Raw genomic sequence first — 25,129 nt, forward strand, 5'->3', positions numbered from 1 at the left:
TCTATATAAGGATGCTAAATCCTAGTGGGCTAAAGGACCAGGTCCCTCAGTCCCCTAGAGATACACAGTTTTCAGTAGAAGGACCAGGTCCCTTCGCCCACTAGGATTTAGCCAGCTCTATGTAAGGATGCTAAATCCTAGTGGGCTAAAAGACCAGGTCCCTCAGCCCACTAGATGTAGCTAGTTTTGAGTAGAAGGACCAGGTCCCTTAGCCCACTAGGATTTAGCCGGCTTTATATAAGGATGCTAAATCCTAGTGGGCTAAAGGACCAGGTCCCTCAGCCCCCTAGATATAGCTAATTTTGAGTAGAAGGACCAGGTCCCTTAGCCCACTAGGATTTAGCCTGCTTTATATAAGGATGCTAAATCCTAGTGGGCTAAAGGACCAGGTCCCTCAGCCCACTAGATATAGCTAGTTTTGAGTAGAAGGACCAGGTCCCTTAGCCCACTAGAATTTAGCCAGCTCTATATAAGGATGCTAAATCCTAGTGGGCTAAAGGACCAGGTCCCTCAGCCCCCTAGATATAGCTAGTTTTGAGTAGAAGGACCAGGTCCCTTAGCCCCATAGAGATACACAGTTTTCAGTAGAAGGACCAGGTCCCTTCTCCCACTAGGATTTAGCCAGAACTATATAAGGATGCTAAATCCTAGTGGGCTAAAGGACCAGGTCCCTCAGCCCCCTAGAGATATACAGTTTTGAGTAGAAGGACCAGGTCCCTTAGCCCACTAGGATTTAGCCGGCTCTATATAAGGATGCTAAATCCTAGTGGGCTAAAGGACCAGGTCCCTCAGCCCACTAGATGTAGCTAGTTTTGAGTAGAAGGACCAGGTCCCTTATCCCACTAGAATTTAGCCGGCTCTATATAAGGATGCTAAATTCTAGTGGGCTAAAGGACCTGGTCCCTCATCCACCTAGAGATACACAGTTTTGAGTAGAAGGACCAGGTCCCTTAGCCCACTAGAATTTAGCCGGCTCTATATAAGGATGCTAAATCCTAGTGGGCTAAAGGACCAGGTCCCTCAGCCCACTAGATATAGCTAATTTTGAGTAGAAGGACCAGGTCCCTTAGCCCACTAGGATTTAGCCTGCTTTATATAAGGATGCTAAATCCTAGTGGGCTAAAGGACCAGTCCCTCAGCCCCCTAGATATAGCTAGTTTTGAGTAGAAGGACCAGGTCCCTTAGCCCACTAGAATTTAGCCGGCTCTATATAAGGATGCTAAATCCTAGTGGGCTAAAGGACCAGGTCCCTCAGTCCCCTAGAGATACACAGTTTTCAGTAGAAGGACCAGGTCCCTTAGCCCACTAGGATTTAGCCGGCTTTATATAAGGATGCTAAATCCTACTGGGATAAAGGACCAGGTCCCTCAGCCCCCTAGATATAGCTAGTGTTGAGTAGAAGGACCAGGTCCCTTAGCCCCATAGAGATACACAGTTTTCAGTAGACGGACCAGGTCCCTTCTCCCACTAGGATTTAGCCAGATCTATATAAGGATGCTAAATCCTAATGGGCTAAAGGACCAGGTCCCTCAGCCCCCTAGATATAGCTAATTTTGAGTAGAAGGACCAGGTCCCTTCTCCCACTAGAATTTAGCCGGCTCTATATAAGGATGCTAAATCCTAGTGGGCTAAAGGACCAGGTCCCTCAGTCCCCTAGAGATACACAGTTTTCAGTAGAAGGACCAGGTCCCTTCGCCCACTAGGATTTAGCCAGCTCTATGTAAGGATGCTAAATCCTAGTGGGCTAAAAGACCAGGTCCCTCAGCCCACTAGATGTAGCTAGTTTTGAGTAGAAGGACCAGGTCCCTTAGCCCACTAGGATTTAGCCGGCTTTATATAAGGATGCTAAATCCTAGTGGGCTAAAGGACCAGGTCTCTCAGCCCCCTAGATATAGCTAGTTTTGAGTAGAAGGACCAGGTCCCTTAGCCCCATAGAGATACACAGTTTTCAGTAGAAGGACCAGGTCCCTTCTCCCACTAGGATTTAGCCAGATCTATATAAGGATGCTAAATCCTAGTGGGCTAAAGGACCAGGTCCCTCAGCCCCCTACATATAGCTAGTTTTGAGAAGAAGGACCAGGTCCCTTAGCCCCATAGAGATACACAGTTTTCAGTAGAAGGACCAGGTCCCTTCGCCCACTAGGATTTAGCCAGCTCTATATAAGGATGCTAAATCCTAGTGGGCTAAAGGACCAGGTCCCTCAGCCCACTAGATATAGCTAATTTTGAGTAGAAGGACCAGGTCCCTTAGCCCACTAGAATTTAGCCGGCTCTATATAAGGATGCTAAATTCTAGTGGGCTAAAGGACCTGGTCCCTCATCCCCCTAGAGATACACAGTTTTGAGTAGAAGGACCAGGTCCCTTAGCCCACTAGAATTTAGCCGGCTCTATATAAGGATGCTAAATCCTAGTGGGCTAAAGGACCAGGTCGCTCAGCCCCCTACATATAGCTAGTTTTGAGAAGAAGGACCAGGTCCCTTAGCCCCATAGAGATACACAGTTTTCAGTAGAAGGACCAGGTCCCTTCGCCCACTAGGATTTAGCCAGCTCTATATAAGGATGCTAAATCCTAGTGGGCTAAAGGACCAGGTCCCTCAGCCCACTAGATATAGCTAATTTTGAGTAGAAGGACCAGGTCCCTTAGCCCACTAGAATTTAGCCGGCTCTATATAAGGATGCTAAATCCTAGTGGGCTAAAGGACCAGGTCCCTCAGTCCCCTAGAGATACACAGCTTTCAGTAGAAGGACCAGGTCCCTTCTCCCACTAGGATTTAGCCAGATCTATATAAGGATGCTAAATCCTAGTGGGCTAAAGGACCAGGTCCCTCAGTCCCCTAGAGATACACAGTTTTCAGTAGAAGGACCAGGTCCCTTAGCCCACTAGGATTTAGCCGGCTTTATATAAGGATGCTAAATCCTAGTGGACTAAAGGACCAGGTCCCTCAGCCCCCTAGATATAGCTAATTTTGAGTAGAAGGACCAGGTCCCTTAGCCCACTAGAATTTAGCCTGCACTATATAAGGATGCTAAATCCTAGTGGGCTAAAGGACCTGGTCCCTCATCCCCCTAGAGATACACAGTTTTGAGTAGAAGGACTAGGTCCCTTAGCTCACTAGAATTTAGCCGGCTCTATATAAGGATGCTAAATCCTAGTGGGCTAAAGGACCAGGTCCCTCAGCCCCCTACATATAGCTAGTTTTGAGAAGAAGGACCAGGTCCCTTAGCCCCATAGAGATACACAGTTTTCAGTAGAAGGACCAGGTCCCTTCTCCCACTAGAATTTAGCCAGCTCTATATAAGGATGCTAAATCCTAGTGGACTAAAGGACCAGGTCCCTCAGCCCACTAGATGCAGCTAATTTTCAGTAGAAGGACCAGGTCCCTTAGCCCACTAGAATTTAGCCGGCTCTATATAAGGATGCTAAATCCTAGTGGGCTAAAGGACCAGGTCCCTCAGCCCCCTACATATAGCTAGTTTTGAGAAGAAGGACCAGGTCCCTTAGCCCCATAGAGATACACAGTTTTCAGTAGAAGGACCAGGTCCCTTCTCCCACTAGAATTTAGCCAGCTCTATATAAGGATGCTAAATCCTAGTGGGCTAAAGGACCAGGTCCCTCAGTCCCCTAGAGATACACAGTTTTGAGTAGAAGGACCAGGTCCCTTCGCCCACTAGAATTTAGCCAGCTCTATATAAGGATGCTAAATCCTAGTGGGCTAAAGGACAAGGTCCCTCAGTCCCCTAGAGATACACAGTTTTCAGTAGAAGGACCAGGTCCCTTCTCCCACTAGAATTTAGCCAGATCTATATAAGGATGCTAAATCCTAGTGGGCTAAAGGACCAGGTCCCTCAGCCCCCTAGATATAGCTAATTTTGAGTAGAAGGACCAGGTCCCTTAGCCCACTAGAATTTAGCCAGCTCTATATAAGGATGCTAAATCCTAGTGGGCTAAAGGACCAGGTCCCTCAGCCCACTAGATACAGCTAGTTTTGAGTAGAAGGACCAGGTCCCTTAGCCCACTAGAATTTAGCCGTCTCTATATAAGGATGCTAAATCCTAGTGGGCTAAAGGACAAGGTCCCTCAGTCCCCTAGCGATACACAGTTTTCAGTAGAAGGACCAGGTCCCTTAGCCCACTAGGATTTAGCCGGCTCTATATAAGGATGCTAAATCCTAGTGGGCTAAAGGACCAGGTCCCTCAGCCCCCTAGATATAGCTAGTTTTGAGTAGAAGGACCAGGTCCCTTAGCCCCATAGAGATACACAGTTTTCAGTAGAAGGACCGGGTCCCTTCTCCCACTAGGATTTAGCCAGAACTATATAAGGATGCTAAATCCTAGTGGGCTAAAGGACCAGGTCCCTCAGCCCCCTAGATATAGCTAGTTTTGAGTAGAAGGACCAGGTCCCTTAGCCCCATAGAGATACACAGTTTTCAGTAGAAGGACCGGGTCCCTTCTCCCACTAGGATTTAGCCAGAACTATATAAGGATGCTAAATCCTAGTGGGCTAAAGGACCAGGTCCCTCAGCCCACTAGATGTAGCTAGTTTTGAGTAGAAGGACCAGGTCCCTTAGCCCACTAGAATTTAGCCGGCTCTATATAAGGATGCTAAATCCTAGTGGGCTAAAGGACCAGGTCCCTCAGTCCCCTAGAGATACACAGTTTTCAGTAGAAGGACCAGGTCCCTTAGCCCACTAGGATTTAGCCGGCTTTATATAAGGATGCTAAATCCTAGTGGGATAAAGGACCAGGTCCCTCAGCCCCCTAGATATAGCTAGTTTTGAGTAGAAGGACCAGGTCCCTTAGCCCCATAGAGATACACAGTTTTCAGTAGACGGACCAGGTCCCTTCTCCCACTAGGATTTAGCCAGATCTATATAAGGATGCTAAATCCTAATGGGCTAAAGGACCAGGTCCCTCAGCCCCCTAGATATAGCTAATTTTGAGTAGAAGGACCAGGTCCCTTAGCCCACTAGAATTTAGCCGGCTCTATATAAGGATGCTAAATCCTAGTGGGCTAAAGGACCAGGTCCCTCAGTCCCCTAGAGATACACAGTTTTCAGTAGAAGGACCAGGTCCCTTCGCCCACTAGGATTTAGCCAGCTCTATGTAAGGATGCTAAATCCTAGTGGGCTAAAAGACCAGGTCCCTCAGCCCACTAGATGTAGCTAGTTTTGAGTAGAAGGACCAGGTCCCTTAGCCCACTAGGATTTAGCCGGCTCTATATAAGGATGCTAAATCCTAGTGGGCTAAAGGACCAGGTCCCTCAGTCCCCTAGAGATACACAGTTTTCAGTAGAAGGACCAGGTCCCTTAGCCCACTAGGATTTAGACGGCTTTATATAAGGATGCTAAATCCTAGTGGGCTAAAGGACCAGGTCCCTCAGCCCCCTAGATATAGCTAGTTTTGAGTAGAAGGACCAGGTCCCTTAGCCCCATAGAGATACACAGTTTTCAGTAGAAGGACCAGGTCCCTTCTCCCACTAGGATTTAGCCAGATCTATATAAGGATGCTAAATCCTAGTGGGCTAAAGGACCAGGTCCCTCAGCCCCCTACATATAGCTAGTTTTGAGTAGAAGGACCAGGTCCCTTAGCCCACTAGAATTTAGCCGGCTCTATATAAGGATGCTAAATCCTAGTGGGCTAAAGGACCAGGTCCCTCAGCCTCCTAGAGATACACAGTTTTGAGTAGAAGGACCAGATCCCTTCGCCTACTAGGATTTAGCCTGCTCTATATAAGGATGCTAAATCCTAGTGGGCTAAAGGACCAGGTCCCTCAGCCCACTAGATGTAGCTAGTTTTGAGTAGAAGGACCAGGTCCCTTAGCCCACTAGAATTTAGCCGGCACTATATAAGGATGCTAAATCCTAGTGGGCTAAAGGACCTGGTCCCTCATCCCCCTAGAGATACACAGTTTTGAGTAGAAGGACTAGGTCCCTTAGCCCACTAGAATTTAGCCGGCTCTATATAAGGATGCTAAATCCTAGTGGGCTAAAGGACCAGGTCCCTCAGCCCCCTACATATAGCTAGTTTTGAGAAGAAGGACCATGTCCCTTAGCCCCATAGAGATACACAGTTTTCAGTAGAAGGACCAGGTCCCTTCTCCCACTAGAATTTAGCCAGCTCTATATAAGGATGCTAAATCCTAGTGGGCTAAAGGACCAGGTCCCTCAGCCCACTAGATGTAGCTAGTTTTGAGTAGAAGGACCAGGTCCCTTAGCCCACTAGAATTTAGCCGTCTCTATATAAGGATGCTAAATCCTAGTGGGCTAAAGGACAAGGTCCCTCAGTCCCCTAGAGATACACAGTTTTCAGTAGAAGGACCAGGTCCCTTCTCCCACTAGAATTTAGCCAGATCTATATAAGGATGCTAAATCCTAGTGGGCTAAAGGACCAGGTCCCTCAGCCCCCTAGATATAGCTAATTTTGAGTAGAAGGACCAGGTCCCTTAGCCCACTAGAATTTAGCCAGCTCTATATAAGGATGCTAAATCCTAGTGGGCTAAAGGACCAGGTCCCTCAGCCCACTAGATGCAGCTAGTTTTGAGTAGAAGGACCAGGTCCCTTAGCCCACTAGAATTTAGCCGTCTCTATATAAGGATGCTAAATCCTAGTGGGCTAAAGGACAAGGTCCCTCAGTCCCCTAGCGATACAAAGTTTTCAGTAGAAGGACCAGGTCCCTTAGCCCACTAGGATTTAGCCGGCTCTATATAAGGATGCTAAATCCTAGTGGGCTAAAGGACCAGGTCCCTCAGCCCCCTAGATATATCTAGTTTTGAGTAGAAGGACCAGGTCCCTTAGCCCACTAGATGTAGCTAGTTTTGAGTAGAAGGACCAGGTCCCTTATCCCACTAGAATTTAGCCGCCTCTATATAAGGATGCTAAATTCTAGTGGGCTAAAGGACCTGGTCCCTCATCCACCTAGAGATACAAAGTTTTGAGTAGAAGGACCAGGTCCCTTAGCCCACTAGAATTTAGCCGGCTCTATATAAGGATGCTAAATCCTAGTGGGCTAAAGGACCAGGTCCCTCAGCCCACTAGATATAGCTAATTTTGAGTAGAAGGACCAGGTCCCTTAGCCCACTAGGATTTAGCCTGCTTTATATAAGGATGCTAAATCCTAGTGGGCTAAAGGACCAGGTCCCTCAGTCCCCTAGAGATACACAGTTTTGAGTAGAAGGACCAGGTCCCTTCGCCCACTAGGATTTAGCCAGCTCTATGTAAGGATGCTAAATCCTAGTGGGCTAAAGGACCAGGTCCCTCAGCCCACTAGATGTAGCTAGTTTTGAGTAAAAGGACCAGGTCCCTTAGCCCACTAGAATTTAGCCGGCTCTATATAAGGATGCTAAATCCTAGTGGGCTAAAGGACCAGGTCCCTCAGCCCCCTACATATAGCTAGTTTTGAGAAGAAGGACTAGGTCCCTTAGCCCCATAGAGATACACAGTTTTCAGTAGAAGGACCAGGTCCCTTCGCCCACTAGGATTTAGCCAGCTCTATATAAGGATGTTAAATCCTAGTGGGCTAAAGGACCAGGTCCCTCAGCCCCCTAGATATAGCTAATTTTGAGTAGAAGGACCAGGTCCCTTAGCCCACTAGAATTTAGCCGGCCCTATATAAGGATGCTAAATCCTAGTGGGCTAAAGGACCAGGTCCCTCAGCCCCCTAGAGATATACAGTTTTGAGTAGAAGGACCAGGTCCCTTCGCCCACTAGGATTTAGCCAGCTCTATGTAAGGATGCTAAATCCTAGTGGGCTAAAGGACCAGGTCCCTCAGCCCACTAGATGTAGCTAGTTTTGAGTAAAAGGACCAGGTCCCTTAGCCCACTAGAATTTAGCCGGCTCTATATAAGGATGCTAAATCCTAGTGGGCTAAAGGACCAGGTCCCTCAGCCCCCTACATATAGCTAGTTTTGAGAAGAAGGACTAGGTCCCTTAGCCCCATAGAGATACACAGTTTTCAGTAGAAGGACCAGGTCCCTTAGCCCACTAGAATTTAGCCGTCTCTATATAAGGATGCTAAATCCTAGTGGGCTAAAGGACAAGGTCCCTCAGTCCCCTAGAGATACACAGTTTTCAGTAGAAGGACCAGGTCCCTTCTCCCACTAGAATTTAGCCAGATCTATATAAGGATGCTAAATCCTAGTGGGCTAAAGGACCAGGTCCCTCAGCCCCCTAGATATAGCTAAATTTGAGTAGAAGGACCAGGTCCCTTAGCCCACTAGAATGTAGCCAGCTCTATATAAGGATGCTAAATCCTAGTGGGCTAAAGGACCAGGTCCCTCAGCCCACTAGATGCAGCTAGTTTTGAGTAGAAGGACCAGGTCCCTTAGCCCACTAGGATTTAGCCGGCTTTATATAAGGATGCTAAATCCTAGTGGGATAAAGGACCAGGTCCCTCAGTCCCCTAGATATAGCTAGTTTTGAGTAGAAGGACCAGGTCCCTTAGCCCCATAGAGATTCACAGTTTTCAGTAGACGGACCAGGTCCCTTCTCCCACTAGGATTTAGCCAGATCTATATAAGGATGCTAAATCCTAATGGGCTAAAGGACCAGGTCCCTCAGCCCCCTAGATATAGCTAATTTTGAGTAGAAGGACCAGGTCCCTTAGCCCACTAGAATTTAGCCGGCTCTATATAAGGATGCTAAATCCTAGTGGGCTAAAGGACCAGGTCCCTCAGTCCCCTAGAGATACACAGTTTTCAGTAGAAGGACCAGGTCCCTTCGCCCACTAGGATTTAGCCAGCTCTATGTAAGGATGCTAAATCCTAGTGGGCTAAAAGACCAGGTCCCTCAGCCCACTAGATGTAGCTAGTTTTGAGTAGAAGGACCAGGTCCCTTAGCCCACTAGGATTTAGCCGGCTCTATATAAGGATGCTAAATCCTAGTGGGCTAAAGGACCAGGTCCCTCAGTCCCCTAGAGATACACAGTTTTCAGTAGAAGGACCAGGTCCCTTAGCCCACTAGGATTTAGCCAGCTTTATATAAGGATGCTAAATCCTAGTGGGCTAAAGTACCAGGTCCCTCAGCCCCCTAGATATAGCTAGTTTTGAGTAGAAGGACCAGGTCCCTTAGCCCCATAGAGATACACAGTTTTCAGTAGAAGGACCAGGTCCCTTCTCCCACTAGGATTTAGCCAGATCTATATAAGGATGCTAAATCCTAGTGGGCTAAAGGACCAGGTCCCTCAGCCCCCTACATATAGCTAGTTTTGAGAAGAAGGACCAGGTCCCTTAGCCCCATAGAGATACACAGTTTTCAGTAGAAGGACCAGGTCCCTTCGCCCACTAGGATTTAGCCAGCTCTATATAAGGATGCTAAATCCTAGTGGGCTAAAGGACCAGGTCCCTCAGCCCACTAGATATAGCTAATTTTGAGTAGAAGGACCAGGTCCCTTAGCCCACTAGAATTTTGCCGGCTCTATATAAGGATGCTAGTGGGCTAAAGGACCTGGTCCCTCATCCCCCTAGAGATACACAGTTTTCAGTAGAAGGACCAGGTCCCTTCTCCCACTAGGATTTAGCCAGATCTATATAAGGATGCTAAATCCTAGTGGGCTAAAGGACCAGGTCCCTCAGCCCCCTAGGTATAGCTAGTTTTGAGTAGAAGGACCAGGTCCCTTAGCCCCATAGAGATACACAGTTTTCAGTAGAAGGACCAGGTCCCTTCTCCCACTAGGATTTAGCCAGATCTATATAAGGATGCTAAATCCTAGTGGGCTAAAGGACCAGGTCCCTCAGCCCCCTAGATATAGCTAATTTTGTGTAGATGGACCAGGTCCCTTAGCCCACTAGAATTTAGCCGGCTCTATATAAGGATGCTAAATCCTAGTGGGCTAAAGGACCAGGTCCCTCAGCCCCCTAGAGATACACAGTTTTGAGTAGAAGGACCAGATCCCTTCGCCTACTAGGATTTAGCCTGCTCTATATAAGGATGCTAAATCCTAGTGGGCTAAAGGACCAGGTCCCTCAGCCCCCTAGATATAGCTAATTTTGAGTATAAGGACCAGGTCCCTTAGCCCACTAGAATTTAGCCAGCTCTATATAAGGATGATAAATCCTAGTGGGCTAAAGGACCAGGTCCCTCAGCCCCCTACATATAGCTAGTTTTGAGAAGAAGGACCAGGTCCCTTAGCCCACTAGAATTTAGCCAGCTCTATATAAGGATGCTAAATCCTAGTGGGCTAAAGGACCAGGTCCCTCAGCCCAATAGATGTAGCTAGTTTTGAGTAGAAGGACCAGGTCCCTTAGCCCACTAGAATTTAGCCGTCTCTATATAAGGATGCTAAATCCTAGTGGGCTAAAGGACAAGGTCCCTCAGTTCCCTAGAGATACACAGTTTTCAGTAGAAGGACCAGGTCCCTTCTCCCACTAGAATTTAGCCAGATCTATATAAGGATGCTAAATCCTAGTGGGCTAAAGGACCAGGTCCCTCAGCCTCCTAGATATAGCTAATTTTGAGTAGAAGGACCAGGTCCCTTAGCCCACTAGAATTTAGCCAGCTCTATATAAGGATGCTAAATCCTAGTGGGCTAAAGGACCAGGTCCCTCAGCCCACTAGATGCAGCTAATTTTGAGTAGAAGGACCAGGTCCCTTAGCCCCATAGAGATACACAGTTTTCAGTAGAAGGACCAGGTCCCTTCTCCCACTAGGATTTAGCCAGCTCTATATAAGGATGCTAAATCCTAGTGGGCTAAAGGACCAGGTCCCTCAGCCCACTAGATGCAGCTAATTTTCAGTAGAAGGACCAGGTCCCGTAGCCCACTAGGATTTAGCCGGCTTTATATAAGGATGCTAAATCCTAGTGGGATAAAGGAGCAGGTCCCTCAGCCCCCTACATATAGCTAGTTTTGAGAAGAAGGACCAGGTCCCTTAGCCCCATAGAGATACACAGTTTTCAGTAGAAGGACCAGGTCCCTTAGCCCACTAGAATTTAGCCGGCTCTATATAAGGATGCTAAATCCTAGTGGGCTAAAGGACCAGGTCCCTCAGCCCACTAGATATAGCTAATTTTGAGTAGAAGGACCAGGTCCCTTAGCCCACTAGGATTTAGCCGGCTCTATATAAGGATGCTAAATCCTAGTGGGCTAAAGGACCAGGTCCCTCAGTCCCCTAGAGATACACAGTTTTCAGTAGAAGGACCAGGTCCCGTCGCCTACTAGGATTTAGCCTGCTCTATATAAGGATGCTAAATCCTAGTGGGCTAAAGGACCAGGTCCCTCAGCCCACTCGATGTAGCTAGTTTTGAGTAGAAGGACCAGGTCCCTTAGCCCACTAGAATTTAGCCGGCACTATATAAGGATGCTAAATCCTAGTGGGCTAAAGGACCAGGTCCCTCAGCCCACTAGATGTAGCTAGTTTTGAGTAGAAGGACCAGGTCCCTTAGCCCACTAGAATTTAGCCGGCTCTATATAAGGATGCTAAATCCTAGTGGGCTAAAGGACCAGGTCCCTCAGCCCACTAGATATAGCTAATTTTGAGTAGAAGGACCAGGTCCCTTAGCCCACTAGAATTTAGCTGGCTCTATATAAGGATGCTAAATCCTAGTGGGCTAAAGGACCAGGTCCCTCAGCCCCCTAGAGATACACAGTTTTGAGTAGAAGGACCAGATACCTTCGCCTACTAGGATTTAGCCTGCTCTATATAAGGATGCTAAATCCTAGTGGGCTAAAGGACCAGGTCCCTCAGCCCACTAGATGTAGCTAGTTCTGAGTAGAAGGACCCGGTCCCTTAGCCCACTAGAATTTAGCCGGCACTATATAAGGATGCTAAATCCTAGTGGGCTAAAGGACCTGGTCCCTCATCCCCCTAGAGATACACAGTTTTGAGTAGAAGGACCAGGTCCCTTAGCCCACTAGAATTTAGCCGGCTCTATATAAGGATGCTAAATCCTAGTGGGCTAAAGGACCAGGTCCCTCAGCCCCCTACATATAGCTAGTTTTGAGAAGAAGGACCAGGTCCCTCAGCCCACTAGATATAGCTAATTTTGAGTAGAAGGACCAGGTCCCTTAGCCCACTAGGATTTAGCCTGCTTTATATAAGGATGCTAATTCCTAGTGGGCTAAAGGACCAGGTCCCTCAGCCCCCTACATATAGCTAGTTTTGAGAAGAAGGACCAGGTCCCTTAGCCCCATAGCGATACACAGTTTTCAGTAGAAGGACCAGGTCCCTTCTCCCACTAGAATTTAGCCAGATCTATATAAGGATGCTGTCACGGAGCAAAGGTATACGTCTTCCTCCGGATGGTCTTTTGAATCAACACGGACGCAAGAGGTCGGGAGACAACAGCAATTTATTGTAATCCACAAAGTTAGTAGCCGGCGGCGGTCACATCAACCGTAATAACAATAAGTCCACAGAAGTCACAATCCAATGATAACTTTGGTTCCTTGGTCCTGTAACTATATCCTGGCTCTCTACAGAGCTGTGCACAGGCCGGCTAACACATGCTAACTGCTAGCTATATCTATATACTAAACTGTTACTTCCTCTATCTGTGGGTGGGAAGGGCTGAGTCACAGATCCTTCCCCCCTCACCTATACCAAGGAGAGCAGACTCCCTGTCTACTATGGACAATGCACCATCCAACATCTTCTTGGAGACACTGATCAGATTATCTCCACCCATTGTCCTCACTGGTCCTCACTAGTTAGAGGGATTTGCATACAATGTGCTAACACACTAGACCCGAATCAGCCAACTACACACTGATGTTTACAACAGGTTAGAGAATACATTCCACATGAAATATATATTACACATTGCCTATTGCCGGACTCTAACCATCCCGTGACAACCCCTCCCCCTCTCAAAACATGTGCATGACACAATTGGCCTACACAGGTAAATTGGGGAATGCACATCAGTCTCTATAGCTCATATGTCTTCCTGCCGGGATAACCCATCTGCGTTCTGGTGTTGGTTCCCTCGGCGGTACTGAATGGTAAAGTTGTAGGGTTGAAGGGCTGGCATCTGTCAGAAAATCCGGTGGATCCATGTTGGCTTCTCTCTGAGCTTGGCTTCGGGTCACTGCTCCCACAAAGTGGCACTGTAGATTTCCAACATCGTTGCCTAACAGAACATCGGCCGGCAGCCCACTCATCACACCAATTGTGCATCGTTTTGGTCCATAACCATAGTCGAGTTCCACGGTAGCTTTAGGAATACATCTTTGAGTACCCCCTGCCAACTTGATAGAAATGCCAGGGCCCTCCTCTAGGGCCTCGGGTCGCACAACTCGGGGGTCCGCTACCGTTAGGAAAGCTCCCGAGTCCCGGAATCCAACAACTGTTCGGCCATCCAGTAGGACCTCCTGCAAGTGCTTCCTCTGAAGGTTTGCGGGATGTGTGGCGGAAGGCTGAATCCCATAGACCCCTGGAGGTGGAACAGATGGGTCATTCATGGAGTCATCTGGAAATGGGGCCAAACTTTCTGTCCTAGGGGTGGTTCCCAGGTAGTGAATAGGCCGGGATGCCACGGTGGCCTGTGCCCCCATGTTAGCAGGGCAACTAGCTTGCAAATGTCCAGGCCGCCCGCACCCAAAACATCTGCGCTCTAGCATTCTTCCAGTGGGTCGTTGTCTAGGGACAGGGTTGTTCATAGCTGGAGGCCGATGGGCTGGGGCAGGGGTAGAGGGGGAATTGTAATCCTGAGGCCGGACACGAAAGGTGGGTGGCTGGCTGAAGGGTGTCTGGCGGACTGTGGTAGTTTTCCGCTCCTCTGCAAACAACCTCTTCCACTGCGGCTTGATGGTCAGGCCCTCATCTGCAAGAGAAGCAGCTTGCTCAACTGTGGCTGGGTTCCATTCCAGCACCCACTCACGGATCTCAGCGGGGCACTGGGAAAAGAACTGTTCCTTAAGTATGACTTGGAGGATCTTATCGACTGTGACAGCCTCCTCTCCTTCTAGCCAGCGCTTGCATGCTTGCTTCAACTTGTGGGCGAACATGTGGAAGGAGCTTCCCCCATTGTAAGACAAAGAGCGGAACTGAACTCGGTAGGTCTCTGGAGTGACTGCATAATACTTCTGCACCGCTCTTTTAATGGCCTCATAGTCCCGCTGATCACTAGGGTCCATGGCTCTGAGAGCTTCCGCAGCCCCATCTCGTAGGTGCCCCACCAGATACCGGACCCAATCCTTCTCTGGGACTTCCATCAGGCGGCACTGGTGTTCGAAGTCCTGAAAATATCCATCAACATCCCCAGCCGCTTCATCAAAGGTCTTGAAGTGTTTATGGGAGACATATTGTGGTTCTCTCACTGTTGGGCTGGGGGTCGGCGTTTGATTATAATTCCTCGTAGTTATCTCAGCCATTCGCCTTTCATGCGCCATTCTTTCCTTTTCATGTGCCATTCTCTGTTCCTCCTTCTCCGTTTCCTGAGCCCTCTGTAACGCTCTACTCCTTTGCTCTGCAGTTGCTCCTAGCCCCAGCACTGCCAACTCCTCCTCATACAAAACAACCCATCTGCTCTTTTGGGTCTGTACCTGCCACTCCCGTATCTCTACTGTCTCCTGGGGGCAGCCCTCCTCATGGTCGCTTTGCAGGGTCATCTCCTCCAGTGCCTCGATCAGTTGCTCTTTCGTTCTTCCCTGGTAACTCAGGTTTAGTTCCCGGGCCCTTACTTGTAGACTTGCCATAGTCCAGTTCCTGTATTCTGAGGTTGTGGCTCCATTAATCGCTGAGCTGCTGTAGTCCATCTCGCTGTCCGCTGTTGATCCCACTGCTGCCACCAGTTGTCACGGAGCAAAGGTATACGTCTTCCTCCGGATGGTCTTTTGAATCAACACGGACGCAAGAGGTCGGGAGACAACAGCAATTTATTGTAATCCACAAAGTTAGTAGCCGGCGGCGGTCACATCAACCGTAATAACAATAAGTCCACAGAAGTCACAATCCAATGATAACTTTGGTTCCTTGGTCCTGTAACTAAGTCCTGGCTCTCTACAAAGCTGTGCACAGGCCGGCTAACACATACTAACTGCTAGCTATATCTATATACTAAACTGTTACTTCCTCTATCTGTGGGTGGGAAGGGCTGAGTCACAGATCCTTCCCCCCTCACCTATACCAAGGAGAGCAGACTCCCTGTCTACTATGGACAATGCACCATCCAACATCTTCTTGGAGACACTGATCAGATTATCTCCACCCATTGTCCTCACTGGTCCTCACTAGTTAGAGGTATTTGCATACAATGTGCTAACACACTAGACCCGAATCAGCCAACTACACATTGATGTATACAACAGGTTAGAGAATACATTCCACATGAAATATATATTACACATTGCCTATTGCCGGACTCTAACCATCCCGTGACAGATACTAAATCCTAGTGGGCTAAAGGACCAGGTCCCTCAGCCCCCTAGATATAGCTAATTTTGAGTAGAAGGACCAGGTCCCTTAGCCCACTAGAATTTAGCCGGCTCTATATAAGGATGCTAAATCCTAGTGGGCTAAAGGACCTGGTCCCTCAGTCCCCTAGAGATACACAGTTTTGAGTAGATGGACCAGGTCCCTTCGCCCACTAGGATTTAGCCAGCTCTATGTAAGGATGCTAAATCCTAGTGGGCTAAAGGACCAGGTCCCTCAGCCCACTAGATGTAGCTAGTTTTGAGTAGAAGGACCAGGTCCCTCAGCCCCCTCCATATAGCTAGTTTTGAGAAGAAGGATCAGGTCCCTTAGCCCCATAGAGATACACAGTTTTCAGTAGAAGGACCAGGTCCCTTCGCCCACTAGGATTTAGCCAGCTCTATATAAGGATGCTAAATCCTAGTGGGCTAAAGGACCAGGTCCCTCAGCCCACTAGATGTAGCTAGTTTTGAGTAGAAAGACCAGGTCCCTTCTCCCACTAGAATTTAGCCGGCTCTATATAAAGATGCTAAATCCTAGTGAGCTAAAGGACCAGGTCCCTCATCCCCCTAGAGATAAACAGTTTTCAGTAGAAGGACCAGGTCCTTTAGTCCACTAGCATTTAGCCTGTTTTATATAAGAAAGCTAAATCTTATTCGGCTAAAGGACTTGTAATATATACAGAAATCTAATTTTTTTATTGTTTTTTTTATTTAAATATAAAAATGGTTTATTTTCATTTATTTATATTTTCTGATAGCGCTGACGTATTCCAACACATTCTTCAGGTTCTTGGTCCATTTTATTGATGCCTTATCTGATCACTTTATATTCCATGGGGCTTTCATCAGCAGTTTGGAGCTGCAGTGACACTCGCAGAAACTGTTTTCATCTTATTGGGCCTATGACGTAAGTCACATGACTTGATCGCAGCTCAGTCCCATTCAAATAAATGAGCTGAGCTGTGAAATCATGTGAACGCTGATCCGCTGTGGACTTCTGTCAATCTGTATTTGCCAACTAGAGATAGTTTTCAGACTAAATCCTAGTGGGCTAAGGGACCTGGTCCTTCTACTCAAATCTAGCTATCTCTAGTGGGTAAAGGCACCAGGTCCCTCAGCTCACTAGGATTTACCCGGCTCTATTTAAGAATGGTAAATCCTATGGGGGCTGAAGGACCAGGTGCCTTTACCCACTAGAGATAGGTAGTTTTGAGCAGAAGGATCAGGTCCCTCTGCCCTCTTGGATTTAGCCTGCTCTATATAGATAAGATAAATCCTACTACTTCCGTTTGTCTCCTTCTTCTTGCTCCGTATCTGCATCTCCTCTCACAATTTGAGCCTATTGGCAGATTTAGATGTCCAAATATGGTCTGGACAAAATGGCCGATGTATTGGCCGCATTTCATTGAGTGACCATGGGTCAGATGAGCAGAACTCCCTCTAATATCCATCACTATGGCACAGTAAGTTTAGTTCAGATGAATTGCAGCTCACCCTCAGCCACTTGAATAGGAGTGAACTGTAACCAGGCAGGCGCACGGCGGTCTTGTGTCAGCCAATCAGCGCGAGACAGAGGAGGGGCTTGTAGGAGACACGCCGAAGAATTACGTCATCATTGCCGGGTTCTCGTTCTGGTCCGACCACTCTCTATATAAAAGGCGGCTGTGCGGAGGGACGCTTATTCTAGTCTGTCAGCAGCACAGAAGATGTCCGGTCGCGGTAAAGGAGGGAAAGGTCTCGGCAAGGGCGGTGCCAAGCGGCACAGGAAGGTGCTCCGGGATAACATCCAGGGCATCACCAAGCCTGCCATCCGCCGTCTAGCTCGCAGAGGAGGCGTCAAGCGCATCTCCGGTCTCATCTATGAAGAGACTCGCGGTGTCCTGAAAGTCTTCCTGGAGAACGTCATCCGTGACGCCGTCACCTACACCGAGCACGCCAAGAGGAAGACCGTCACCGCCATGGACGTGGTGTACGCGCTCAAGCGCCAGGGCCGCACTCTCTACGGCTTCGGAGGTTAATTCCGCCGCTCCCCGACTCTCTACTTCATAACCCAAAGGCTCTTCTCAGAGCCGCCACATCCTCCTGAGAACAGAGCTGTCCCCGCCACCCACCTCTCCTCTGCCTTGTAGGTCTGGGGCTGCAGACGCCTCCTGTAGGCTGTAATGTCATCACTGCTGGAATACTGGAGAGAGTAGAAGAAGAAAGCGCTTTGTGAACAGGTACCTAGAAGTAGTCCTACTGCGGCTCTGCAGTGTAACCCCCGTGCCGTCAGCTCGGGCCGATAAGTAGCAGCTTAGTTTAACCTTCCAATTGCCGGAGCAGTGCTCTCTGCACGCACCGGCAGAGAGGTCATGCATCAAGCCGGAGATTAGAGCTTCTCTTTGGGTGTATAGTGAGTCTAGCAAGTACAAGAAAATAGCTGGAAAGAAAGGTTCTGGGTAGAAACACGTGCAGCAGCAAGAAGCCAGAAATGGAGGGCTCAGCAGCTCTAGTGTGGAAGGGGTGGGGGGGCTCTTAGAAGAGCCTTTGGGGTGATAGTACAGAGCAGGTGATGGAGCCGATTACTTGGCGCTGGTGTACTTGGTGACGGCCTTGGTGCCCTCGGACACGGCGTGCTTGGCCAACTCTCCGGGCAGCAGCAGGCGCACGGAGGTCTGGATCTCCCGGGAGGTGATGGTGGAACGCTTGTTGTAGTGAGCCAGGCGGGAGGCTTCTCCTGCGATGCGCTCGAAGATGTCGTTGACGAAGGAATTCATGACGACCATGGCCTTGGAGGAGATACCGGTGTCAGGGTGGACCTGCTTCAGCACCTTGTACACGTAGATGGCATAGCTCTCCTTCCTGGCCCTCTTACGCTTCTTGCCGTCCTTCTTCTGGGCCTTGGTCACGGCTTTCTTGGAGCCCTTCTTGGGCGCTGGGGCAGACTTGGCGGGATCAGGCATGGTATAACACGGCGATCTCTTCACACGAGAGAGAAAGTAATGTCTGTGCTCCTCCCAGCGCAGCCCTATTTATAGGCGGGCTATGCAAATGAGCGCCGCTGTCTGTGCGCTGTTCTACTGGACCAGCAAATCATGTGACTTTTGCAAGCCCCGCCTGCTGAAGCTGATTGGTGGTTCCACAAATCTGGCCTCTATTGGCGGCTTGAGATGTGTCCAATGAGAGTTGCAGGAGGGCGGGGCAGAACTATATATATAAGGCAGGAGGAGCCGGTACAGGGCAGGATATTCTGTGTTACATTACAGTAACTGACGATCCACGAACCATGTCTGGACGCGGCAAGCAAGGAGGCAAAGCTCGTGCTAAGGCCAAGACTCGCTCATCCCGGGCGGGACTTCAGTTCCCCGTCGGTCGTGTGCACAGGCTTCTCCGCAAGGGCAACTACGCCGAGAGGGTTGGTGCTGGTGCTCCCGTCTACCTGGCGGCCGTACTGGAGTATCTGACCGCTGAGATCCTGGAGTTGGCTGGTAATGCTGCACGGGACAACAAGAAGACCCGCATCATCCCCCGTCACCTGCAGCTGGCCGTGCGCAATGACGAGGAGCTGAACAAACTGCTGGGTGGCGTGACCATCGCCCAGGGAGGCGTCCTGCCCAACATCCAGGCCATGCTGCTGCCCAAGAAGACCGAGAGCAGCAAGCCCAGCAAGAGCAAGTGAGCGCCGCTCCCACCCCATCCGTCTATACAAGCAAAGGCTCTTCTAAGAGCCACCACCTTGTCTACAGCAGAGCTGCCTCCTGTCTACAATACGGGCTGTCCGTCTATTCTGAAGCCAACTCCTGGCCAGACCGGCGGCCCTTACAGGGAAGCACCGTGGGGTGACTGGGAGGGAGGGAGGAGGATTCACTCTGTAGGGAGATGTGGTGCGGGCGCGGGGTTTTGTGTCAGGTCGGGCTGGTGGTAATCTGCTAATGCTCTCCTCCCTGGCAGGTAGTATAAGCGGAGCTTAGATATAGCGGGCGGGCGCTGATACAAAGACGAGGTGAGCGCCGGCTCCTCCGGGTGACGCTTTGTCTTTTCTCCCCGCTCACACGGTTGGTGGTTTTGAAATTCCCGCTCAGTCGCAGTGACCGTTACAACCCGCGCGAGAGCCGGCAGCGTCACGTGGCGCAGAGAGAAGGGGCGCGAATTTCAAAACCTCCCCAGAGCTGAGCCCTCTCCAACTGAAGAAGATTCAGCAGCGGACTGGGGCGGCGCTCAGGTTATTGTAGAAGGATGTGCGGAGTAGGCATATACTAGGTACGGAGAGGAGGGAGGGAGATGTGGTGCGGACGCAGGGTCTTGTCAGTTAGGGATAGTAATGGCTGTGCTCATCCTAATCCTCTCCCCCCTCCGCCAGGGCACAGCCCACGGTGGCAGGCTTAGAAGTGTCGATGAAACGGGCGTTAAAGGGCTGATCCGGGTGAACCTTTGTCTATCTCCCCGCTCACACGGTTGGTGGTTTTGAAATTCCCATTCAGTGACCGTTACAACCCGCGCGAGAGCCGGCAGCGGCACGTGGTGCAGAGGGAAGGGGCGCGAATTTCAAACCCTCCCCAGAGCTGAGCCCTCTCCAACTGAAGAAGATTCAGCGGCCCTCAGGTTATTGTAGAAGGCGCTGCGGAGAGGAGGGAGGAAGGGAGGGAGATGTGGTGCGGGCGCAGGGTCAGTTAGGGATAGTAATGGCTGTGCTCATCCTAATCCTCTCCCCCCGCCAGGGCACAGCCCACGGTGGCAGGTTTAGAAGTGCCGATGAAATGGGCGTTAAAGGGCTGATCCGGGCGAACCTTTGTCTATCTTCCCGCTCAATCGTAGATTCCCATTCAGTGACCGCGAAAACCGGCAGCGTCAGGTGGTGCAAAGGGAGAAAGGACGCGAATTTCAAGCCTCCGCCTGTCTATTACATCCTCCGCTGCTGCTGCTGCGAAGTAAGATTGAGTCAGCAGTCAGTGGGGGCGGCGCTCAGGTTACTGTAGAGGGCGCTGCAGTTACATATGTGCCTGTTATACATACAAAGGAGGGAGACGAGATATCGCTAACTCAGTGACTGTAAGGGAAAGGGTAACCTCTCTATTAGCAGCCAGTGAAGGCTTCTCTTCTCCCCTCCCGAGAGGAGAAAGACAACGGCTACAGCTCGTCTGAGGGAGGATTTGGTGGCTCTGAGAAGAGCCTTTGTGTTGTCAGACGGTGCCTGGGCAGATTTAAGCCCTCTCCCCACGAATCCTGCGGGCCAGCTGGATGTCTTTGGGCATGATGGTGACCCTCTTGGCGTGGATGGCGCACAGGTTGGTGTCCTCAAAGAGCCCAACCAGGTAAGCTTCGCTAGCTTCCTGCAGGGCCATGACGGCGGAGCTCTGGAAGCGGAGATCCGTCTTGAAATCCTGGGCGATCTCTCGGACCAGGCGCTGGAAGGGAAGCTTACGGATCAGCAGCTCGGTGGACTTCTGGTAGCGGCGGATTTCACGCAGAGCGACTGTACCAGGGCGGTAGCGGTGAGGCTTCTTCACTCCGCCGGTGGCGGGAGCGCTCTTCCTGGCGGCCTTAGTGGCCAGCTGCTTGCGGGGAGCTTTCCCTCCCGTGGATTTGCGAGCGGTCTGCTTGGTTCTGGCCATCGCTTCAGTATAGACGTTACACAGCGGTGATATGAGCTGAGGAGCGGAAAGAGCGACATATTTATACAGCCGGGGCTCGTCCTCATTGGCTCATGGAAAGCCCGCCCCCTCCATCTCATTGGTTTATTTCTACAGTCCAGCATTAGCGCTCATGCCCCTCCCCCAGACCCCGTGCAGCACGGCGCTGTACAGCCCCCGCCGGCATGCATCAGGCTACACAGGGGACAATCTGTGGCGTTCCCCCCCGCAACATAACGAGGCGATTAGAACCTGTAAACCTGAGGAGAGAAACGGAGGGAAATTCAAACCTGGTGGAAGCGCCAATCAGCTGCGGAGGGCGGGGATTATGATGCTGGCACTGGTCACATGACTTGCTGGTCCAGTAGAACAGCGCGCAGACAGCGGCGCTCATTTGCATAGCCCGCCTATAAATAGGGCTGCGCTGGGAGGAGCACAGACATTACTTTCTCTCTCATGTGAAGAGATCGCCGTGTTATACCATGCCTGATCCCGCCAAGTCTGCCCCAGCGCCCAAGAAGGGCTCCAAGAAAGCCGTGACCAAGGCCCAGAAGAAGGACGGCAAGAAGCGTAAGAGGGCCAGGAGGGAGAGCTATGCCATCTACGTGTACAAGGTGCTGAAGCAGGTCCACCCCGACACTGGCATTTCTTCCAAGGCCATGAGCATCATGAATTCCTTCGTCAACGACGTCTTCGAGCGCATCGCAGGAGAAGCCTCCCGCCTGGCTCACTATAACAAGCATTCCACCATCACCTCCCGGGAGATCCAGACCTCCGTGCGCCTGCTGCTGCCCGGAGAGTTGGCCAAGCACGCCGTGTCCGAGGGCACCAAGGCCGTCACCAAGTACACCAGCGCCAAGTAATCGGCTCCATCACCTGCTCTGTACTATCACCCCAAAGGCTCTTCTAAGAGCCCCCCCACCCCTTCCACACTAGAGCTGCTGAGCCCTCCATTTCTGGTGTTAATTCCCCGGACCAGAGGCTTTATTTATCCCCATCCATTGTGTCATTGTATTTATGGACGTTACACCGCACTGTTTGTATTATCCTCAAGGCGAAGGAACTTATCCGCCTGATAACCTCGTATCTATCTCGTGTGTGTGTGTATATCTGCGCACACCGGCAAAGTAAAGGAGAAACTTTAGGCAGTGCACACTGTACAACGACGGGAACGCTCTAAGATTTATGCATTTGTTCACACGTTCCCTGAAGCTTAAGAGCGTTTATCTCCACGCTCTCCGGTATTCCTACAGTAGCCGCAGCGACAGCTCCAGCCCTAGAGGGCAGAGGAGAGGTGGGTGGCGGGGACAGCTCTGTTCTCAGGAGGATGTGGCGGCTCTGAGAAGAGCCTTTGGGTTATGTAGTAGAGAGTCGGGGAGCGGCGGAATTAACCTCCGAAGCCGTAGAGAGTGCGGCCCTGGCGCTTGAGCGCGTACACCACGTCCATGGCGGTGACGGTCTTCCTCTTGGCGTGCTCGGTGTAGGTGACGGCGTCACGGATGACGTTCTCCAGGAAGACTTTCAGGACACCGCGAGTCTCTTCATAGATGAGACCGGAGATGCGCTTGACGCCTCCTCTGCGAGCTAGACGGCGGATGGCAGGCTTGGTGATGCCCTGGATGTTATCCCGGAGCACCTTCCTGTGCCGCTTGGCACCGCCCTTGCCAAGTCCTTTCCCTCCTTCACCGCGACGGGACATCTTCTGTGCTGCTGCTGACAGACTAGAATAAGCGTCCCTCCGCACAGCCGCCTTTTTATATAGAGAGTGGTCGGACCAGAAGGAGAACCCTGCTATGATGATGCAATTCTGGGGTGTGTCCTGAAGCCCCTCCCCCTCCCCCGCTTTCCTCCTCTGATTGGCAGAACTCTCACCCGTTAGTGATTCGGAGCTTTCCCGCTCATATCCTACAGTTCTCGCCGCCTCTCCCTGTCCCTGCTGCCGCTCTCAGCTCGGCCCCGGAGACAATGGACGTCTGCCGGCCTTCTCCACCCGCCCCAGTGTCATCACAAACCTACTGCTGGGAGCCGGAGCTCCCCCAGACAAGTCATTCAGCTGCAGCACAGACAGTGCGTTATAAATACAAGAGAACACGCTGAACAGGAGGCAGCAAAGATCCGAGTTTCTGGGTCCAGAAGTGACCCCGAAATAACGGTGTGCGCTCTCAGGGGAGAACGAGCCTGGACGCCGGGAGGTTGTACTGGGGGAGAAGGGGATGAGGCTGGGTGACAAGAGCTCTCAGGGGAGCCCCCTCCTCAGCCTGTGTAGGAACGAGTAGTGTCAGGCGGGGGCTCCCCTGAGAGCGCTTGTCACCCAGCCTCATCCCCCTTCTCCCCCAGTACAACCTCCCGGGCGTCCAGGCTCGTTCCCCGCTGATCTGATACAGACCTGGGAGTATGTATCGTTTGTCCCCCTACCACAAGCACGCACACAGCCGCCCGCCGTACACCGCAGCGACCCCCGGCATCAGGCTGCATTCGGGACTGCAGGGATTGTGTAGCTCAGACATACTGACAATTCCTCCTCCTCCCCCCTTATCCAGACAGAGGCCCCCGCCAGTAACGAGGAGGATGCGCGGCCAATCTACTGGATTACTGCCCCTATAAACCCTCAGCGGCCTCAGCTTTTAGTCCTCACTACTACCCCGCTGGACCGGTCACCTGGAGAAACCTGCGGGGATGTTACCCTGTAGTGACCGCTCATGTGTCGGTGCGGATACGGGAATGGAGCCCTGGTCATAGGATTGCCGTTAATATGACGCCCCCCGCTGGCTGGGGAGATAGCGATCATACAGCTCTGCCGGGACAAGGTGGTGGCTCTGAGAAGAGCCTTTGTGGGACAAGTACAGGGCTGCTCGGGCTTATTTCTTAGCCGCGGGCTTCTTGGCTTTAGCAGCCTTCTTAGCCGGACTCTTGGCAGCTTTGGGCTTGGCCGCCTTCTTAGCTGGGCTCTTGGCAGCTTTGGGCTTAGCCGCCTTCTTAGCCGGGCTCTTCGTCACCTTCTTGGCTTTAGGAGCCGCCTTCGGCTTCTTGGGGCTCTTGGCCGCTTTCTTGGCGGCCGCGGCAGGCTTCTTGGCTTTCTTCGGGCTCTTGGCCGCGGTCGGCGCCTTCTTAGGAGACTTAGCCGCGGGCTTCTTGGCGGCAGCTTTCTTGGGCTTGGCCGCTGCAGGCTTCTTCTTGGCCGCCTTGTCCTTACTCTCCGCCTGCTTCTTGTTCAGCTTGAAGGAGCCGGAGGCGCCGCTGCCTTTCACCTGGATCAGGGTTCCCTTGGTCACCAGAGCCTTAAGGCCCAGCTTGACACGGCTGCGGTTCTTGTCTGTATCGTAGCCACCAGCAGCCAGCACCTTCTTCAGGGCGGCCACAGACACCCCACTGCGCTCCTTGGAGGCGGACACGGCTTTGACGATCAGCTCGGACACGGTGGGACCGGAGGATTTCTTGCTCTTCTTGGCGCCCCCTGCGGCTGCTTTCTTCGGCTGCTTCTTGGATTTGGCGGCCGGTTCGGCGGGAGGGGGAGCGGCGGCGGCGGCGGCGGCGTGCGCGGTTTCTGCCATGATACGAATCGAGCTCTAATTCCTTTCCTAGACGGGAAAACACTGGGGCCGGAGCAGCCGCCGCCTCTTATATTCACAGCGGTGCGCACTGATTGGCTGCTGAGCGGCCTCGGCCTCACCTCCTATTGGCTGTCACTCAGCACAGGGCCAGAGTCAAGCTCCGCTCTCCCCATGTGCTTCCCTGCCCGGGATCAGAGCCCATTACCGGCTAGAACCGGACAGGAGAGCTTCCATTCTTCGTGTCTCCCCACTCCCCGACATCCTCCCTAACAGTCCCTGGCCGTCACTGGCGGAGGTGCGGGGGTGGTGCGGAGAGGAGGCCCCAGGATTTCCGCCATAGCACCCCCACATCTGTCCATCACTATCTATGCAGGAAGATGAAACCGCTGCGGGAGCTGCCCCCTTCTATTCCCGGCGCTTGTCACCATCCCCGGGATCTTTACCACAAGCTCTATGCTACAGGAAGCTGATTGTACGATGCGGGGACAAGCTGGAGCTGCTGAGAGCCGGGGAGGGTAACACAGGCGGCGGCTCTGCTCACTGCTGGCTCCCTGTCCTCACATCAGATATATATATATATATATATATATATATATATATATACTGCAGACAGGGGGGCCG

General features: G+C 51.2%; 7 protein-coding genes across 7 annotated transcripts; 3 read left to right on the plus strand and 4 right to left on the minus strand.

The window, feature by feature from the left end:
* Nucleotides 1-17,048: 17,048 nt before the first annotated feature.
* Nucleotides 17,049-17,412, plus strand: LOC142186410 (histone H4). The gene has a single exon (XM_075261263.1). The coding sequence runs from the start codon at nucleotides 17,055-17,057 to the stop codon at nucleotides 17,364-17,366; it is 312 nt and encodes a 103-aa protein (XP_075117364.1). The 5' UTR covers nucleotides 17,049-17,054; the 3' UTR covers nucleotides 17,367-17,412.
* Nucleotides 17,413-17,837: 425 nt separating this feature from the next.
* Nucleotides 17,838-18,305, minus strand: LOC142186409 (histone H2B type 1-O-like). Its single transcript, XM_075261262.1, has one exon. It carries the CDS (start codon nucleotides 18,288-18,290, stop codon nucleotides 17,910-17,912), a length of 381 nt encoding a protein of 126 aa, XP_075117363.1. The 5' UTR covers nucleotides 18,291-18,305; the 3' UTR covers nucleotides 17,838-17,909.
* Nucleotides 18,306-18,587: 282 nt separating this feature from the next.
* Nucleotides 18,588-19,109, plus strand: LOC142186408 (histone H2A type 2-B-like). Its single transcript, XM_075261261.1, has one exon. It carries the CDS (start codon nucleotides 18,614-18,616, stop codon nucleotides 19,004-19,006), a length of 393 nt encoding a protein of 130 aa, XP_075117362.1. The 5' UTR covers nucleotides 18,588-18,613; the 3' UTR covers nucleotides 19,007-19,109.
* A 1,164-nt stretch (nucleotides 19,110-20,273) lies between these two features.
* On the minus strand, nucleotides 20,274-20,939 carry LOC142186394 (histone H3). The gene has a single exon (XM_075261243.1). It carries the CDS (start codon nucleotides 20,937-20,939, stop codon nucleotides 20,529-20,531), a length of 411 nt encoding a protein of 136 aa, XP_075117344.1. The 3' UTR covers nucleotides 20,274-20,528.
* A 461-nt stretch (nucleotides 20,940-21,400) lies between these two features.
* Nucleotides 21,401-21,890, plus strand: LOC142186395 (histone H2B type 1-O-like). Its single transcript, XM_075261244.1, has one exon. It carries the CDS (start codon nucleotides 21,440-21,442, stop codon nucleotides 21,818-21,820), a length of 381 nt encoding a protein of 126 aa, XP_075117345.1. The 5' UTR covers nucleotides 21,401-21,439; the 3' UTR covers nucleotides 21,821-21,890.
* A 422-nt stretch (nucleotides 21,891-22,312) lies between these two features.
* Nucleotides 22,313-22,656, minus strand: LOC142186393 (histone H4-like). The gene has a single exon (XM_075261242.1). It carries the CDS (start codon nucleotides 22,654-22,656, stop codon nucleotides 22,345-22,347), a length of 312 nt encoding a protein of 103 aa, XP_075117343.1. The 3' UTR covers nucleotides 22,313-22,344.
* Nucleotides 22,657-23,813: 1,157 nt separating this feature from the next.
* LOC142186406 (uncharacterized) lies at nucleotides 23,814-24,508 on the minus strand. Its single transcript, XM_075261258.1, has one exon. It carries the CDS (start codon nucleotides 24,506-24,508, stop codon nucleotides 23,816-23,818), a length of 693 nt encoding a protein of 230 aa, XP_075117359.1. The 3' UTR covers nucleotides 23,814-23,815.
* Between the last annotated feature and the right edge of the window lie 621 nt (nucleotides 24,509-25,129).

This window comes from Leptodactylus fuscus (assembly GCF_031893055.1).
Source record: "Leptodactylus fuscus isolate aLepFus1 chromosome 10 unlocalized genomic scaffold, aLepFus1.hap2 SUPER_10_unloc_1, whole genome shotgun sequence".
Classification (NCBI taxonomy): domain Eukaryota; kingdom Metazoa; phylum Chordata; class Amphibia; order Anura; family Leptodactylidae; genus Leptodactylus; species Leptodactylus fuscus.